The 17,667-nt window shown below is 50.0% G+C and overlaps 4 protein-coding genes across 4 annotated transcripts in view; 2 read left to right on the top strand and 2 right to left on the bottom strand.

The window, feature by feature from the left end:
- Positions 1-17,667, bottom strand: part of LOC127060516 (serine/threonine-protein kinase PAK 1-like) — a 176,416-nt gene that overhangs the window by 108,244 nt on the left and 50,505 nt on the right. The gene's annotated exons all lie outside the window — the stretch shown is intronic.
- On the top strand, positions 852-10,667 carry LOC127060604 (uncharacterized). Its single transcript, XM_050984285.1, has one exon. It carries the CDS (start codon positions 852-854, stop codon positions 4,239-4,241), a length of 3,390 nt encoding a protein of 1,129 aa, XP_050840242.1. The 3' UTR covers positions 4,242-10,667.
- Positions 11,612-13,456, top strand: LOC108964626 (uncharacterized). The gene is made up of 2 exons (XM_050984121.1): positions 11,612-12,082; positions 12,256-13,456. Exons 1-2 carry the CDS (start codon positions 12,068-12,070, stop codon positions 13,297-13,299), a joined length of 1,059 nt encoding a protein of 352 aa, XP_050840078.1. The 5' UTR covers positions 11,612-12,067; the 3' UTR covers positions 13,300-13,456.
- On the bottom strand, positions 15,750-17,661 carry LOC108963822 (uncharacterized). The gene is made up of 2 exons (XM_050984066.1): positions 17,211-17,661; positions 15,750-17,041 (listed from the first exon to the last, which is right to left on the bottom strand). Exons 1-2 carry the CDS (start codon positions 17,619-17,621, stop codon positions 16,190-16,192), a joined length of 1,263 nt encoding a protein of 420 aa, XP_050840023.1. The 5' UTR covers positions 17,622-17,661; the 3' UTR covers positions 15,750-16,189.

The following is a 17,667-nucleotide window of genomic DNA, read 5'->3' as shown; positions in this document are numbered from 1 at the left end:
TAGTGCCGAGTGAAGATCCGGGATGGGATCCAAATACAAGCGGGGGTATGGGTGCAATTAAAGAATACCAAGAATTGTTGCTGGAAGGAATCAGAACTGGTATGCCTAAGACGTTGAACTGGTCTAAACTGTATTCGGTGAGACAGGATAAAAGTGAGTCCCCATCAGCATTCTTGGAAAGATTAAAGGAAACTGCCAGAAAATATACTAATTTAGAAGTGGAGGATGAGCCAGGGAAGCTACAGCTCGCATTAATATTTATGGGGCAATCTCAGGATGATATCCGAAAGAAATTACAGAAATTAGAGGGAGAGGATACCCGCAACTTGGATAAAATGCTGGAGGTAGCCTGGAAAGTATATAATAATAGGGAAAAAGAGACTGCCAAGAAGCAGCAGGCAGGGATTCTGGCGGTAATCCAGCAAGCTGGAAACAGAGGGAGAGGCAGAGGTGGATCTATGCGGGGCCGAGGAATGGGTCGCGGTAGGGGAGGATTTCAAAACACTGGGGGACGGGGACAAATTCTGGGACCTAACCAGTGTGCCTTTTGCCGTCAGATAGGCCATTGGAAGAACGAATGTCCAATGAGGAACGGGATGAACGGGGTGGGAGTGAACAGCAGTATGGTAAATAATAATTCAGTGGGCTATCCGATGACTCCAGGAGATGTCGCTCAAGCTATGGTCTTGGGAAATTATCAGAATCAGAGCTGACTAGAACAGGATTTGAAGGTTAGGTTAGAGATCGAAGGGAAAGAGCAGGAATTTACTGTAGATACTGGGGCTACTTATTCGGTTTTAAATAAACGATTGGGACCAATCAGTGACACTACAGTACAAGTAGTAGGAGCAATGGGCCAGTTGGAAGAAAGGCCGTTCCTACAGCCATTAAATTTGAGATTTGGGGGGAAGGAATTAGATCATCAATTTTTATATATGCCCAATTGCCCTAAGTCACTATTTGGGAGGGATTTGCTATCTCTTTTGAACATGAAAATTCTGTTTGAAGATGGAAGAGTTAAAGTAGAAGTTCCTGAAGAAGAAATAGCCAAATTATTCGTGATTAGAGAAGTTGAACCCACCCCTATCCCTGAGGAGGTAGAACAGGCTGTGGTACCATGGGTATGGGAAACGGGAGTCCCGGGGAAGTCTAAAGCTGCTCAACCAGTAATAGTAGAGTTAAAAGAAGGGGTACAACCTGTAAGGATAAAACAGTATCCTATTAAACTTGAAGCCAAAGAAGGGGTTGCTCCTCTCATAGCACAATTTCTAACACAAGGAATACTGGAAGAATGTGAATCAGAATACAACACCCCCATTTTTCCCGTAAAGAAACCTAATGGTAAGTATAGATTGGTACAGGATTTACGGGCAATTAATAACATTGTTAAGGATATTCACCCAGTGGTTGCAAATCCATATACTTTGTTAACATCTGTGTCTGAAAAGTTTAAATGGTTTACTGTAATTGATTTGAAGGATGCATTCTTCTGCATTCCCCTGGCATTGCAAAGTAGGAAATATTTCGCCTTCGAATGGGAAAGCCCAGACACCGGTCGCAAGAAGCAACTCACCTGGACGAGATTACCCCAAGGCTACAAGAACAGTCCGACGATATTTGGGAATCAGTTGGCAAAAGAATTGGAAGAATGGAAGATGACTGAGGTAAGAGACTCGCCGTTCTCATACGTGATTTTACAGTATGTCGATGATATCTTTCTAGCCACAGAAGAGAAAGAACTGTGTTTAAAACTCACCATAGCATTGCTGAATATGCTGGGCCAGGCTGGATATCGAGTATCAAAAGAAAAAGCACAGCTGATAAAGGAAAGTGTGATTTACCTGGGTTGTGAAATCATTCAGGGTCAGAGACGGTTGGGAATCAACCGAGTGGAGGCCATTTGTGCCATCCCGCTCCCGAGAAGTCACCAAGAATTAAGATCTTTCTTGGGGATGGTAGGATGGTGTCGATTGTGGATTCCAAATTTCGGGTTACTAGCGAAACCATTGTATGAGGCCCTGAAGGAACCACAGCTGAACTGGGACAGGTCAAGGAAGAATGCTTTCCAAAACTTAAAACAAGCCCTGAAGGAGGCCCCGGCTTTAGGGCTCCCGGATTTGAGCAAGGACTTTCAGTTGTATGTAAATGAAAGACAAAAGCTGGCTCTGGGAGTACTAACCCAACGGATTGGGTCATGGAAACGCCCGGTGGGATACTTCTCGAAGCAGCTGGACACTGTCAGTGCTGGTTGGCCGTCATGCTTGCGGGCAGTTACGGCCACGGTGATCCTCATTCAAGAAGCCAGAAAATTGACGATGGGCAAGAAAATGGAGGTATTTGTACCCCATATGGTACTGGCTGTTTTGGAACAAAAGGGGGGTCACTGGTTATCATCTAGCCGAATGCTGCAGTACCAAGCAATATTGAGAGAGCAGGATGATGTAGAATTGAAAATAACTAATCATATTAATCCAGCAGAATTTCTCCGCAGTGAACAGGAGGAGGGAGAATTGGCGCATGATTGTGTGGAGGTCATCGAGCAGGTATACGCTAGTCGGATAGATCTTAAAGACACACCGATGGAAGATCCAGACTGGGAACTGTTCACGGACGGATCAAGTTACGTGGAAAATGGTACCAGGTATGCAGGGTATGCCGTGGTGACTGTTCATACGATTGTAGAGGCAAAAGCTTTACCTCCTGGTACCTCAGCCCAGAGGGCAGAAATAATTGGGCTTACACGAGCCCTAGTCCTCAGTACTGGAACAAAAGTAAATATTTGGACTGACTCTAAATATGCCTTCGGGGTAATCCATGTACATGGGGCATTGTGGAAGGAGAGAGGACTACTCAGTTCACAGGGAACATCTATCAAGTACAAAGAAGAAATCTTAGCTTTGCTGGAAGCAGTACACAGACCGAAAAAGGTTGCGGTAATGCATGTGAGAGGACATCGAAAGGAGGAAGGAAAAATTTACCAAGGAAATGATTTGGCTGATGTGACAGCTCGAAAGGTGGCTCGAGAGGTATGGACTCAGATGGCATTAATACCAGTCAAGGTAAGCCCAGTAAATCCCTACCTAAACCAGGCACCTAAATATTCAATAGACGATGAGAAGTTGGCAATGTTATTGAATGCACAAAAGAACATGACTGGATGGTATGTAACAACAACGGGACAGGTCGTGGTACCAGCAAAAATAATGAAAGTCATTTTGGAAACAGAACATAACAAATGCCATTGGGGTGCAGAGATGCTCGTAAAATTCTTAAGGAGAGAAATAGTTTCAAACCAGATGTTAACACTTGCAAAACGGGTGAATGCAATGTGCCCAGTCTGTTTGAAAAATAACCCAATTGTCAGGAAACAAATTCAACTAGGGAAACTGCAGGTAGGACCGGAACCGGGAGACTATTGGCAAGTAGATTTTTCTGAGTTACCAAAAGCACAAAATTTCAAGTACATGATAGTGTATGTCTGTACCTTTTCAGGATGGCCAGAAGCTTACCCCTGTAGGACAAATCAGGCTAAGGAAGTGGTTAGGACACTGCTTAAAGAAATCATTCCCAGGTTCGGGGTACCTCTAGGGTTGTCGTCGGATAGAGGTCCACATTTTATAGCTGGGATTGTGCAAACAGTAGCTAGGATGTTGGACATATCTTGGGACTTGCATACACCTTGGCGACCTCAATCAAGTGGTCAGGTTGAAAGAATGAATCAAACACTGAAAGGGCAAATCAAGAAAATTTGCCAGGAAGCTAAAATGCAATGGCCGCAAGCATTACCGTTAGCTTTATTGCGAATCAGGATAAAGCCCAGGGAGAGGTTGGGGGTAAGTCCTTATGAGATTCTATATGGGAAACCTTATCATGCTACCGTACTAAAGGGAGATCTACATGTACAAGGGGACCAAGTGATATTTAATTATGTAATGTCACTAAACAGAACTCTCAACAGCCTACGGGGAGCCCTGCAGTGGAACCGACCCCTACCACTGGAGAATCCAGTCCATGACATCCAACCTGGCGACCGAGTGTATGTGAAAAATTGGTTCACGGATCCACTGAAGGAAACATGGGATGGCCCCTACCAAGTGATCCTGACGACCTACACAGCAATAAAGGTGGCGGGAATCGACACCTGGATCCACTACACTCGAGTCAAGAAAATTCCAACACAATGGGAGACTCAGATGGTCTCCCCGACGCGAATGATATTTCGCGCAAAGCCGCATTCTTAATCATTCTGTTACTGGTGATGATGAAATTGATACCTACTCAAGGTTTTGTGGTTGTCACTGTTTCAGAACCTGTTGTTGGAATCATGGAAGGGATGGATGTGAATTTGACCTGTGTTATTACCAATGACCAGAAAGCTGAAGCCCGAGATTTACGAGTATTCTGGAAACAAGGAGCTGGGTACCCCAAGGCAAGTTTTACTACTATTTGGGATAGGGATGCACAAAAAGGGAATACCACACTACAATTGAAGCAAGTAACTGGAGAAGATATGGAGGTTTATATGTGTATAGTGCAAATTAGACGTAGTTTTGACTATAAGAAAATTAAATTGAGGGTGGTATCTTGGAGATTACGGGAAGGAACTATTTCTCAGGAATCAGTGTCAGTCAGGCCAACATCCGCTATCCAAGACATGTGGGACGGTCCCCCGTTAAAGCTTAATTGCCCATTCACTCTAACAGAGGCATGCAAACAAGAAGTGAAAGTTAAGTGGTGGAAAGAACAACAACAAATGTGGGAACGAATTGACCAGGGAGTGAGTTGGTGGAAATTATGGGACAAAGGAATTGGGTGGCTAAATATCTCAGATCCTAAACAAGGCATAGACGAAGGGCGGTATCTGTGTCTAGTTACATGTGGAATAGATGCAGACTATGGCATTCGATCATCAATAGCTAGGGCACATTTGGGGGAAAGGATCAAGGCAACACATGGAATTTTTCGAGCAGTGCAAGGCATGGCAGTTATCTTAGTCTGTAAGGTAGAGAAAGATGTACAGTTTATCGAATATGGATGGTGGTTTGGGGGAAACAATATTCGGGACAAAGAAGGGAAATATCGCAAGGAGAAACGATCAGATCAAACTATAGTCCTTATAATTAGGGACGTACAGCCGGAGGACGAGGGATATTATTGGTGCTGGATTAGCAAAGACTCCTGGTGGGGACATTCAAGAACGATAGTCTCACTAACTCGAGGGAAACCGAGAAGAGTAAGAGAAATTAATATTACCACTCAAAATGAGCAAAAACAAGAGAACCTGATAGTGGGACTGATCAGAGATTTTGGTACAGTACAAAATGTCTCACAAATTACGGCATGCCTGCCACTCCCCCAGGCCGCTGGAGAGCCTATCCAATGGGGAGTGGTTCCGGTCCCAATGCCCCCAACAATACAAGAAAACATTACGGTCATGTGTCAGGTAGAAAACGTAGAGAAGGAGGTAGTAGAAATTAAGGAAGGTTATTCCCCTTTGTGGAAATATTCGTCAATCTGGGATTGTCGGGAAAAAGGAGGCAGATACGAACCAAAACCTGGACTGTATGGAGGATTAGGAAATTATGGTTGGTGTTTTGAGAAACAAGAACAACAAATTAAGAAAAAACAATTATCTCGAGAAATACGGTGTCAAAATATGACACAAGAACAACCCTTATGGGACCACTGGGAAGCTATATGGGGTCCAAGTTTACTGGAACACTATAGTTATATCGGGCCTGTTGATTGGTGTGTACAGTGGACAGGAAGTAAAAACCAATCACATGCAGAAGTATCAGAGATAAATACCTCTACTAGGGAGAAGGTGATAGCGAAAGAAAACTGGAATTGTACAGAAGTTTATACATGCGATACTCCAGGGGATCAAATTAGCCTAGTGCCAGTAAGGGTCCTTTTGAAATGGGGATGTGAATGTAGGAAATACAATCACACAATACCCGGCAAACCCCTTATGAACGGATTTTATGGAAGGGTCTCCTGTAGGACGACTACACTCAGAAGTCCGGGAAATTTAGTATGGGTAATGGGACATGGACAATGGACTACTCATCTCCCTTTGGACGGACCAGTGACACAAGTAACTTTAGGGGTGCCAACGTTATGCCCTTTGTGGAAACAGTCTAAGTTAAAAGCATCAGGGACTAGGAAAAAGAGAGAAATTGATGATTTGAATTTGTTAGGAGATGAAGACCAATGGCATGAACCAGACAGCGGAGTGAAATTTGGATGGGCACTAGAATCATTATTTGCACCAGTAGCCACATATAGAAACAGGGAAATGTTGTTTAAGTTACTGGGACAAACAGAGAGATTGGCATTAGCAACTAGGAGAGGATTCAAAGATTTGAACCTACAATTGCAGGCTACTTCTCGTATGACACTCCAAAATAGAATGGCTCTAGACATGCTGCTATTGAAAGAACATGGAGTTTGTGGGTATTTAAATAAAAGAATTGATCACTGCTGCATCCATATCCCAAATGTAACGGTAGAAGTAGAAAAAGACATCTCTCAACTAGAAATAGTCGAATCTGGAACAAAAGAAATCGAAAAGGAGGCCCAGCACAATTGGATAGGAGCCTTGTTAGATTCAATGGGGCTTCAGGTTTCTGGTTGGATATCGTCAATGTTGCAATATGTGTTGCTGTTTATAATTGTACTAATAGTTGCTTGGATAGCATATAGATGTGTTCTAGGAATAATAACCAAAGAAACAAGACGAACCCGAAGATTGGTGAAAGCAATAGGAAGAAACCACGGATTTGGAGTTCCCCCGCCCAAATACGAAGAGGTGGCCCTTCCTAGAAGAACTGAAGCTAGAAGAACTGAAGCTGAAGGTTGAGCATCCTTGCAGAAGATCTGAAGAATGCTCAAAAGGGGGGACTTGTTGCAGAAGTTCGAAAATTATTGAAAAATGTATTTTAGTTAATAGATAGATGTCTAGATTAGTGAAACAATATGATAGTTAGCATGAGTAGCAGTAGTTATGCTAAGGCCGCAGTAGGCCCGGTAAACTCTAAGTGAACTTTAGTGCATGGTAGATCGAGAGAAAATATTATCTAGGGAATGTACCTAACATTATCTATGGAATGTACCTTTTGGCTAAGTAACAAATGTCATGATGTACCTAATAAATCTCAGTATACCTCTAAAGATGCTTAGCGATGCACATAGATCAGATGAAGCAATCATGTTAAGAAAAGTATATAAACCCTGTAAATTTTGTCGCAAGATGGGGCTCTGACTTTGGACGAAAGTCCTCAGGCTCCCGGGCCCTAATAAAGCACCGCATAAAACAACTCCGGTTGTTTTGTGTTTTCTTCGGATCGGGCAACAGTGGTGCCCTCCGTTTTCAAAGAAGAAGAAGAAGAGGAAGATGATCTCTGTTCAAGAGACCCCTCAGCCCCAGGGGGTGAAATGTGGGGGGGACAGGTGTCCCAAAGGAGAGAGACTACGCTCTTTTTAGAACTAGACAAAGCATCCTTAAAAGAAAAAACCCCTAGAAGCAGCTCTAGTCCATGTGCAGTGGTGAGAGCACTTGACATAGAAAGAAAAAGTCACAATGACAAATGTTCTCCGGGCAATGCCACAAGTGACACAGAAACACAAAAAGTTTCTACTGTTTCCTAGAGAAGTCTGTAGTGCAAGAGAAACTCCTCTCTTCTCGAAAAATTGAGAATTGATTATCTAAAAAGTAGTGATAAACTGAGAGTGAGTGATCTAAAGAGTAGTAACTGAATTAGAAATTTAATTAGAAAAAGAAAAAAAAATTAGAAAGTTTTCATCCTGTATTCTGTGTGTTTCTCTTGTAGTCTTAAGTTAATAAAGTTTCTTTTTCCTTTCATTCTTATGCTGGAGCCTGCTCTGCTCTCTCTCTGATCACATCTCACAGTAGATACCAAAAAAAAAAAACATTTTCCTGGAGGCACTGGCATTATGCCAAACTCAAGCCATGACAAAAGTGAACCATGTTATTCACAAGAAGCCAACCCATTTCCTGCTTACCTTAGAATGTTTTTCAGCCTATTAGCTTGTGCCACACAACGCTGGTATTACCTCTATCACCAATCACTCTTATTTTCACCCCACATGGTCCTGCTACAATGCATCTTTCACAGGTCTAATTCTCTGAAATATCTGGTCTGTTTGCAAGGCCATCTTTTGGGACTTGTTGAAACTTGTTTCCAGTTCAATCTCTCCACAATGTCATCTCTGTTCCATGGCCTTCCTAAGCCAGCACAGCTGATCTCAGAGTTTGCATGGACATGGACAAGGCTGTGTGAGCTTTCTGCCAGGTTTTGGGAATCCTTTACAAATCCATTTCTCACATCCCTCCCTGGTCACGGTGCTGTTCCCAGGGGGTCCCGCAGCTCCAGGGGGGTCAAAGGGGAGGGGGCAGAACCCCCAGGATGGCTGGGGGGCACAAAAGGGGGTTCAGGCCTGGTGATCGGGGGGGTCGGTACATGAGGGAGGGCCCAGTCCCAGTGCACAGTGAGGGGGGTCAGTGCTGGAGTGGGGGTCGGGGGGACTGAAGGAAGTGTCGGTGTTGTTTTTGGGGGGATCCCCGCACACCCTGGGGTGGGGTCAGTGCTTAGCAGCGGAACCGCGCCACCCGCAGTCACTGGCCGGGATCGGGGTGTTGGGGGTGCATGCAGGGGTTTCCCGGGGACCCCTCCAGCCCTTCAAATCACAGCTGGGTGTGGAATACAAAGTTTGTAGGTGGGACGTGGTTGTCCAGGTGTGGTGTCACCTGGTTATGACATCACCCACCCACCCAGGTGTGATGTCAACACCTCACCTCACCATGACATCATCTGCCCACATCCCCCCTCCTGCCCAAGTGTGACATGACCGCCACCAGGTGTGACATCATCCAGGTGTGTGACCTCCAGGCTCACCTGGGCGTGACATCACTGTCATACAGAGATGTCCCCTCCCTTCCCACCTGTCCAGCCCCTAGGTGTGATGTCACCAGCTCCACCAGGTGTGACGTCAGCCCCCAAGGTGTGAGGTCACCACGCCTCCCTGGGTGTGTTGGCCCCCAGGTGTGATGATGTCACACCTGTGACATCACCCTGATTCCCTCCATGTCCCTGTCCTCCCACAGGTGGCTCTGTGTCTCATGAAGCTGTCCCTGCACCTGCCCAGGTATGACAAGTGTCACTCAGGTGTGACATTACCTGTCCAGGTGTGACAGGTGTCACTCCCTATCTGTGCCCTGTCCCCCCACAGGTGCCCTTGTGCCTCACACACCTGTCCCTGCACCTGCCCAAGTATGACAGGTGTTACTCAGGTGTGACATTACATGTCCAGGTGTGACAGGTGTCACTCTCTACCTGTGCCCTCTCCCCTGTCCCGTGTCCCTGTCCCCCCACAGGTGCCCCTGTGCCTCACAGACCTGTCCCTGCACCTGCCCAAGTGTGGCAGGTGTCACTCAGGTGTCACAGGTGTGTCTAAAGGTTGGAGATGGGGGGGTGTGTTCTATTCCTACCTGACAGGGCAGTTATCTGCTGTTCATGGGGCAGTTTTCTTTCTCTCTTCCACAGCCAATCCTCCCTCCAGGACACATCTTCTGTTAATGAGCCATTATTATTAATTACCTTCTGCTCATGGGCCATCGAGGGTCACTGCCTGGCTGATAAAACCTCCATCATCCCATGGGGAGATGCTCCGCCCAGGGGGAGGAGCCAAGCATTCCTACCTGGAGAGAATCAGATTTGGAACCCCAGAGGGCCTTTCCCAGAGGAGCAGCTTTCTTCTGCTTTTGGTTTTTGACTTTATTTTTACTTTTTAAAATTTTTACTTTATTTTATTATTTTTATTTTTGAACTTATTGTTACTATTTTTATTCTTATTTATATCTTATTTTAATTTTGTTTTTATATTGTTTTGATTTCTATAATTTTATTTTTATTATTTTATTTTTATTCCTAATTTTTATTTTATTTTTATTCTTCATTTTATTTTTATCCTTTTATTTTTATTTCTATCATTTTATTATTTATTATCTTTATTTATTTTTATCTTGTTTTTATTCCTGATTATATTTTTATCCTTATTGTTATTTTTATTCCTATTTTTACTCCTATATTTCTTTAAATTTTAATTATTTTATTTTAATTTCCCTAATAAAGAACTGTTCTTCCTGCTCCCATATCTTTGCCCGAGAGCCTTTTAATTTCAAATTTATAACAATTTGGAGGGAGGGGGTTCACATTTTCCATTTTGGGGGTCTCTTGCCTTTCTCAGCACACATCTGTCTGTTCAAACCAAAACACACCAAAATACCCCAAAATTCCATCCACATACCGTAACAGACCCTGAAATTACCCCAAATCACCCCAAAAATTGGCCCCAAAATCCCATCAGGGACCCTGAAATTACCACAAAATTACCCCAAAATCCAGTCACAGGAACCCTGAAATCCTATCAGGGACCCTGAAATTGCACCAAAATCCCCCCAAATTACCACCAAACCCCCCAAAATATGATCAGAGACCCCCAAAAATTCCAAAAGGAACCCCAAAATTATGCCAAATACCCCAAAATTCCACCAAAATCCCATCAGGGGCCCCCAAAATCTGGTCAGAGATCCCAAAATTACATCAAAATACCCCAAAATCCAGTCAGAGACCCCGAAATCAAGTCAGGAACCCCCAAATTACCCAAAAAGATCCTGAAATCCCATCAGGAATCCTCAAAATAAGGTCAGTGAACACAAAATGACCCCAAATCACCCCAAAACTGGTCGGGGACCCCCAAAATCAGCGCAGATCCCCCAAAATTCAGTAAAAAAACACCAAATCCTGTCAAGGACCCCCTAAAATCCCCCCCCAAAGTCCCTCAGGACCCCCAAATTCCTTCAGGACCCCATCAAATTTCCCCCCAGATCCCCTCAGGACCCCTATTCTCCCTCAGGACCCCCCAAAATCCCTCTCAAGCCACCCCCCAATCCCATCAGGATCCCAAACCCCCTCAGGAGACACAATTCTCCCTCACAACCACCCAAAATCCACCCCAAGCCCCTCAAGGCCCCTCCCAGATCCTCTCAGGACCTTCAATCTCCCTCAGAACCTCCAAAATCCACCTCAAACCCCTTCAGGACCCCCAAGTCTCCCTGAGGAGCCCCCAAACCCCCTCACATCTCCTCATCACCCTCATACCCCCTCTCACATCCCCTCATGACCCCCAAATCCCCTCACAACCGCCAAAAACTCCCTCAGAACCCCCCAACATCACCCGCAAATACCTTCAAGACACCCTCAGATCCACTCAGGTCCCAAGTCTCTCTCACAAGCCCCCAATGTTCCCTCACGAACCCCAAACCCCCTCACATCCCCTCAGCGCCCCAGTTCTTCCTCAGATCCCCCAATCCTCCTCAGGACCCCCCAGATCCCCTCAGGATTCCCTAAACCCTCTCACGCCGCCTCAGGACACCCCAAACCCCCTCAGGACCCTCCACATCCCTTCAGAACGCACCAAACCTCCTCAGGACCCCCTATTCTCCCTCAGAACCCTCAGTTCTCCTTCAAGACCCCCGATTCTCCCTCAGGACCCCCCAAATCCCCTCAGCACCCCCCAAACCCCCTCCTAACCGCCCCCACCCCTCTTCACTCCTGAGGTCTCGCGAGAGAAGCAGCGCCGCCATCTTCGATGAGGGCAGTTCCGCCCGCTCCTCAGAGCGCTCCGCGTTCCCTCCTAAATCCAGCCGGGAACGGCGGAATTAATCCACCTGGAAATGGCGAGATGGAGCCTGAATCCCCTGGGATGGAGCCTAAACACCCTGGGATGGAGCCTAAATTGCCTGGGATTCAGCCTAAAAAGCTCCCAAATCCAGTCTGTTGTTTCCCATAGATTAGGGCAGTAGAGGTGAGGGGCGGTTCGGTGACGTCACATAGCCCCGCCCGTTTCCGGCGCCTCCCGATCCCGCTCGGGCATTTCCGCGCGCCTCTGCCGGGGCCGGTTCTGGGCCGGGACCGGCGCCTGTCCTGGGACTCGTTCGCCACCGGAGCGTCCCCAGAGCGTCCCCGCTGGGTCCCGAGTGAGCATGGCGTTCCGCCAGGTGAGACGGGGAGGGGGGAGGAAGGGGACGTGGGGAGGAGAGGTTACGGGGGCTGGTGAAAGGGAGCAGTGGGGGACGGGGGGGACACGGGGCTGCGGGGTGGCATAGGGGACAGCGGAGAGGGGCAGGGCCTGGTAGACACCTCCCTGACACCTCCCCTGTCCCCTCCCCAGCTTCTGGAGGCTCTGGTGACCGTGGTGGCCACCCTGGGCGAGGTGGCGGCCACCGTGACCGGGTCACACAGGGGCGTGCGGCGGCGCGTGTCCCCAAAGTTCCTGCCCGCGGCCCTGAGGAGATTCACCCAGAGCCTCCGTGAGACCCTGGACCACGGCGATGTCACCTCCCTGGGCCACCGCGGTGTCCTCTCCCTGGGCCGGGCCCTGGCCGCCCTCGGGGCCACCCCTGGGACCACCCGGGACGATGTGAGAGCCGCGGCCAGGGCCTGGCGGGGGTTGGTGGCCGCACTCGGGAAGCGCTGGGAGCAGCTGAAAGAGGAGGCCGCCGAGCTGTGCAACACCTGCTGGGACGCGGCCCCCGCCCGGGCCAGGGACCTGTGGTTCAAGGCCACCTTCTGTACAACAGTTTGGGACAACCTGGAGGCCACAGCCTGGTGGCCGCCGGTGACCCTGTGCAATGACGAGGGGGCCTCGGCAGGGGCCGTGCATGATGCCCACGTGGCGGCGGCCAGCAGCGAGGAGGAGGCGGCCACCAGTGAGGAAGAGGAAGCTACCAGCGAGACCATGGACGAAGCTGTGGTGGCCACCAGTGAGGAAGAAGCTACCAGCGAGACCATGGACGAGGCTGTGGTGGCCACCAACCGGGCCAGGGCAGCCACCAGGAGGGGACATTGGGCAGTGGTGGCCCTGGGGCCACTGAAGCGCTTGGTGGACGTGTTTGGCAAAGCCGTCGAGTTCACCTGGGTCATGCATTACCAGCTCGAGGAGATCGAGGACACCCTGCAGTGGACAGAGGAGTTGTTCCCTGATGTCCTTGAGGACTTGGTGGCCGAGGCGGCCAAGTTTGAGCGGCTGTGGGATGCCAGCGCTCACCTGGCCTCACATCACCTGCTGCCAACACTGTGGGATATCCACGCCCTCCTCTTGAGTCCCTATGGTGGCCCTGGTAGCCCCGGTGGCCTGGGTGGCCCTGGTAGCTGTGCAGTGGGCGAACGGTGCCAAGAAGCCATCGAGGACATCCCGAGGCTGCTGCAGGGATAGTGATGTCACTGCTGTGTTGTCATCGGTGCAGTGATGTCACTGGAGAGACTTGTGGACACTTGAGTGCCACCAGCTCCTTGAGTGCCACCAGTGCCTCGTGTCCCCAAGAGCCCCTCAAGTGCCACCAGCTCCCTGAGTGCCACCAGCTCCTTATGTTACCAAGAGCCCCCCGAGTGTCACCAGGACTGGCCCAGCCCCCGTGTGCCGGGTCCCTGGTGTCACCGGGGTCTCTCTCTGTGTCTCATGCTGCCCTCAGGCACCCACCGGGACCCCACTGAGCACCGGGACCCCCCTCAGGACCCCCCCTCAGGACCCTGGAGTTTCCCCTCCCCCCTCCTCATGCACTGGCACCACCGGACCCCCCCCAAGGAACTGGGACCACTGGAGACCTCCCCAAATCACAGAGCACCAGGACCCCCCTCGTGCACCAGCACCAGGACTGGACCCTCAAGCACCAGACCCCCCCCATGCATTGACTCCCCCTCACTGAACACCGGGACTGGGACTGGACCCCCCCCCTGAACCCTGGGACCTTCCCCTGGGCACTGGGACCACCCCCCCCCCCCCCCCGGGCTGCACCACCCCCGAGCACCAGCACAGGGACCGGACCCCCCTTTGTGCCCCCCACCCATCATGGGGGTTCTGACCCCTCCCCTTTGACCCCCCTGGAGCCTCGGGACCCCTGGGAACAGCACCTGGACTGGGGGGGGTGGGGGGCCTGGAGAGCGACTGGGGGGCTCCGAGCACTGGGGGGACACAGGGGGGTCCCCAGCACTGGGGGGGTCCCTTGGGGCTTGGTCCTGTTCCCCCCCCAGGACCCGCCTGTGAGAAACACGGGTCAGAATTGAAATTTTTATAAAAGTTTGTTAAGGGATAAAATCCTGGTGCTAATTGCCAAAAGGTCCCCATTAATTAAGCCATGTTCTTTACGTCCTGTTACATCACAAAGGTTCATGTACATTCATGAGGGTTTATGCATATTCATAATATATTATTGATCTAAATATATATATATGAGTAATACAAATGTAATATATATTTTATAAAAATATTTTACAATAATATATTTTATACCAACAGAATTTATATTTATATATATTTATATATTAATTTATTATATTATCTAAAATTAATATTTTTATATATATAAATATACATATATTTTTCTGTGTTCTGTATGAATTATTTTCAAACATTCCTGTGAGTTCAGATGTTCTTTTGTTTGGTTTTAACCCTTGACTTGCCTCCACGCCATCTTATGCATTAAACCAATTTATTTTATTTCTCCTTGCGGTTCCATCGTGTCGTGTTTTCACTCTCTGGTGACGAGACAAGAATTCACAAATTCTTCTTTCATTTTTTTGGCACTGGGATGGAACTGGTGACACAGGGACACGACTGGGAACACTGGGACAGGGACACTGGGAGAGGATGGGGGACACTGGGATGGGATTGGGTTGGTGACATTTGGGCTGGTGGCACTGGGCTGGTGGCGCTGGGACAGGACTGGGGACACTGGGATGGGACTGGTGACACTGGGACACGACTGAGACCACTGGGACAGTGGGATAGGATTGGGGACACTGGGCTGGCACTGGCTTGGTGACATTGGGCTGGTGGCACTGGGCAGGTGACAGTGGGACAGAACTGGTAACACTGGGATGGAACTGGTGGCACTGGGAACACTGGGATGGGGACACTGGGACAGGATGGGGACACTGGGCTGGCACTGAGTTGCTGATGTCAGCATTAATTAATTAATTAACCCCCCAAGCCCCGATTGTTTGTGAAGGCAAATCTCTTTTTGCATCCATCACTCAGGGGAACCCTTCCCATTGTTCCTTTGATCTCTCAGAGCGGGTTCGATCTCCCTGCAGAGCCAGAGCCGATGTCCAAGGAATGGCACCTGCCGGAAAGGGGTGGGACAAGGTGACCTCATCCACAGGCCCCGCCCCCCGCAGGGCCATGGCCCGCTGGTGGCCAGCTGGTGGCCACGATGTCCCCTCCCTCCACTAGGCCACCTGGCAGGACAAGGCCACTGCGGGCAGGGCCAGCAGCAGGTGACCGTCTTCAGCCACCCCTGGGGACACTGCAGGGACACGGGGACACCGCACAGGTGGCACCAGGGACATGGCAGTGCCACCAGCCCAGTGCCACCAGTTCAATCCCAGTGTCCCCAGTTCAATCCCAGTGTCACCAACCCAGTGCCACCAGTTCCATCCCAGTGCTGCCAGTGCAGTGTCCCCACTTCAATCCCAGTGCCACCAGCCCAGTGTCCCCAGTTTTCCATCCCACCCAGGGTTTCCAAGGGGAAATATCTCAGTGACAGCGCCTTGAAGCAGCTCCCTGGCTGTGCTCCCCTCAAGGAACGTTGGGGTGGATTTATTGACCACTCATCCCTCAGTGGGGTCAAGGGATGTGTCTGACACAGAGTTCAGATCAGCCCAGTCTGATTTATATACAGGATATTTATTTATTTATTTACTTATAGGTTATATGGTGCACACATGAACTGACAGATTATATTGCACCAACCAGCAGCTACAAGGAATCACCAATAATCAATATCAGTACCAAATACCATATCAAATTTCTGGTGATCAATAACAATGTGCAAAAGGCAATAGAAAAGTGCAAAAGGCAATTATTAAACTGTCATTTATGACCCAGCTGGGCTGCAGGCATGATGGAAAGCTGGAAGTGTCTGAGGGGAGTCTTTCACCCCTGTCCCCTGTCCCTGAGTGTCCCCAGAGTGTCCCCAGTGATGTCACCCCAGGAATTCCCATAAGGATTTGGGACAGTATCATTGAAAATTCCCCATATTTGTCTCAAATACTGCATGGGGAGGGGACAGGTGACAGCAGCGATGTCCCTGATGATGTCTCTGCCCCTATGTGAAACTTTCCTGCAGCAGCCTTGGGATGTCCTCGATGGCTTTTTGGCACTGCTCGGCCACCGTGCGGCTGCTGGGGCCACCTGGGCCGCCACAGGAACTCAAGAGGAGGTCGTGGATGTCCCCAAGTGTCCCCAGCAGGTGATCCTTGGCCAGGCAGGTGCTGGCATCCCACAGCCACTCAAACTTGGCCACCTTGGCCACCAAGGCCTGGAGGACATCAGGAGACATCTCATTTTTCCCCTTTAGGATGGACTCGATGTCCCTGAGCCTCCACTCCATGTTCCAGCTGAACAAGGTGGCTCTGTCACACGTGGTCACCAAGTGCTGCAGCAGCCCCAGGGCCACCACTGCCCAGTGTCCTCTCCTGGTGGCCACCCCAGCCTCTGCCATGCCCTCATTGGTGGCTGCTGCCACCTGGGCATTGTGCATGGCCATTTCCTTGGCCACCTCCTCTTTGTCCAGGGCCTCCAACAGGTGCTGCTCCGTGACCAACTTCCTGTGGTTGTCACAGAGTTTGGTGGCCTCCCTGGCCAGCCAGTCCCAGCTGTCCACGAGCCTGGCCACCACCTCCCGCCAGGCACCAGCTGTGGCTTTCACATTGGCACAGGTGGTCCCAGGGGTGGCCCCGAGAGTGGCCAGGGCCTGGCCCAGGGAAGGGACAGCAGGGTGGCCTAGGGAGGTGACACCGCCATGGTTCAAGATTGCATGAAGGCTCCGGGTGAAGTTCTTCAGGTCCTCATGCAAGGAGTTTGGGGACTTGTCCCTATGTGGCCCGGTCACGGTGGCCACCACCTGGCCCAGGGTGGCCACCACGGCCACCAGCGCCTGCAGCTGCGGAGGGGATACCTGGGGAGGGGACAGAAGAGGTCTCAGGGACCTGGTGGCACTTGTGGCCTCCTGCAGTGGCCCCCGTACCCTCGAGGGGTTCTGCTTTGCCCCTCTGTCCCTTTGTCAGCCTCTTGTCCCCGCTGCCACCCCCCGTTTCCCCCCTGTCCCCCCCCCTTCCCCATCACACCTCTTGGGGCTCCATGCTCACTGGGGACACCTTGGGGAAACTCTGGTGATGCTCTGGGAGTCGAAGGAGCCTTGGGATGTCCTCCAGGGCTCTTCGGCACCGCTCGGCCACACCACAGGCACTGGGGCTGGCGGGAGCACCAGTGAAATAGAATGTGATGATGTCATCAACTGCCCCCAGCAGGTGACGCGTGACCAGGCTGATGTTGGCCTCCCACAGCCGCTCAGCCATGGCCACCTTGGCCACCAAGGCCTCAGGGACTTTGGGGGATGCCTTGCTTGTCCTCTCCAGAGCGGCCTTGATGTCCCTGAGCAGGCGCTGCAGCTCCCGGGGGAAGGCATTGGCTTCGTCACACGCGGCCACCAAGCGCTCCAGCAGCCCCAGGGCCGCGTCCACCCGTTGTCTCACCATGGTGGCCCTGGTTGCCTGCCTGGCAGCCACCCTGGCATCTCTCCTC

The sequence above is a fragment of the Serinus canaria genome, chromosome 25 (assembly GCF_022539315.1).
Source record: "Serinus canaria isolate serCan28SL12 chromosome 25, serCan2020, whole genome shotgun sequence".
Taxonomy (NCBI): domain Eukaryota; kingdom Metazoa; phylum Chordata; class Aves; order Passeriformes; family Fringillidae; genus Serinus; species Serinus canaria.
The sequence above is the reverse complement of the archived record's forward strand: the minus strand, read 5'-3'. Positions and strand labels throughout refer to the sequence as shown.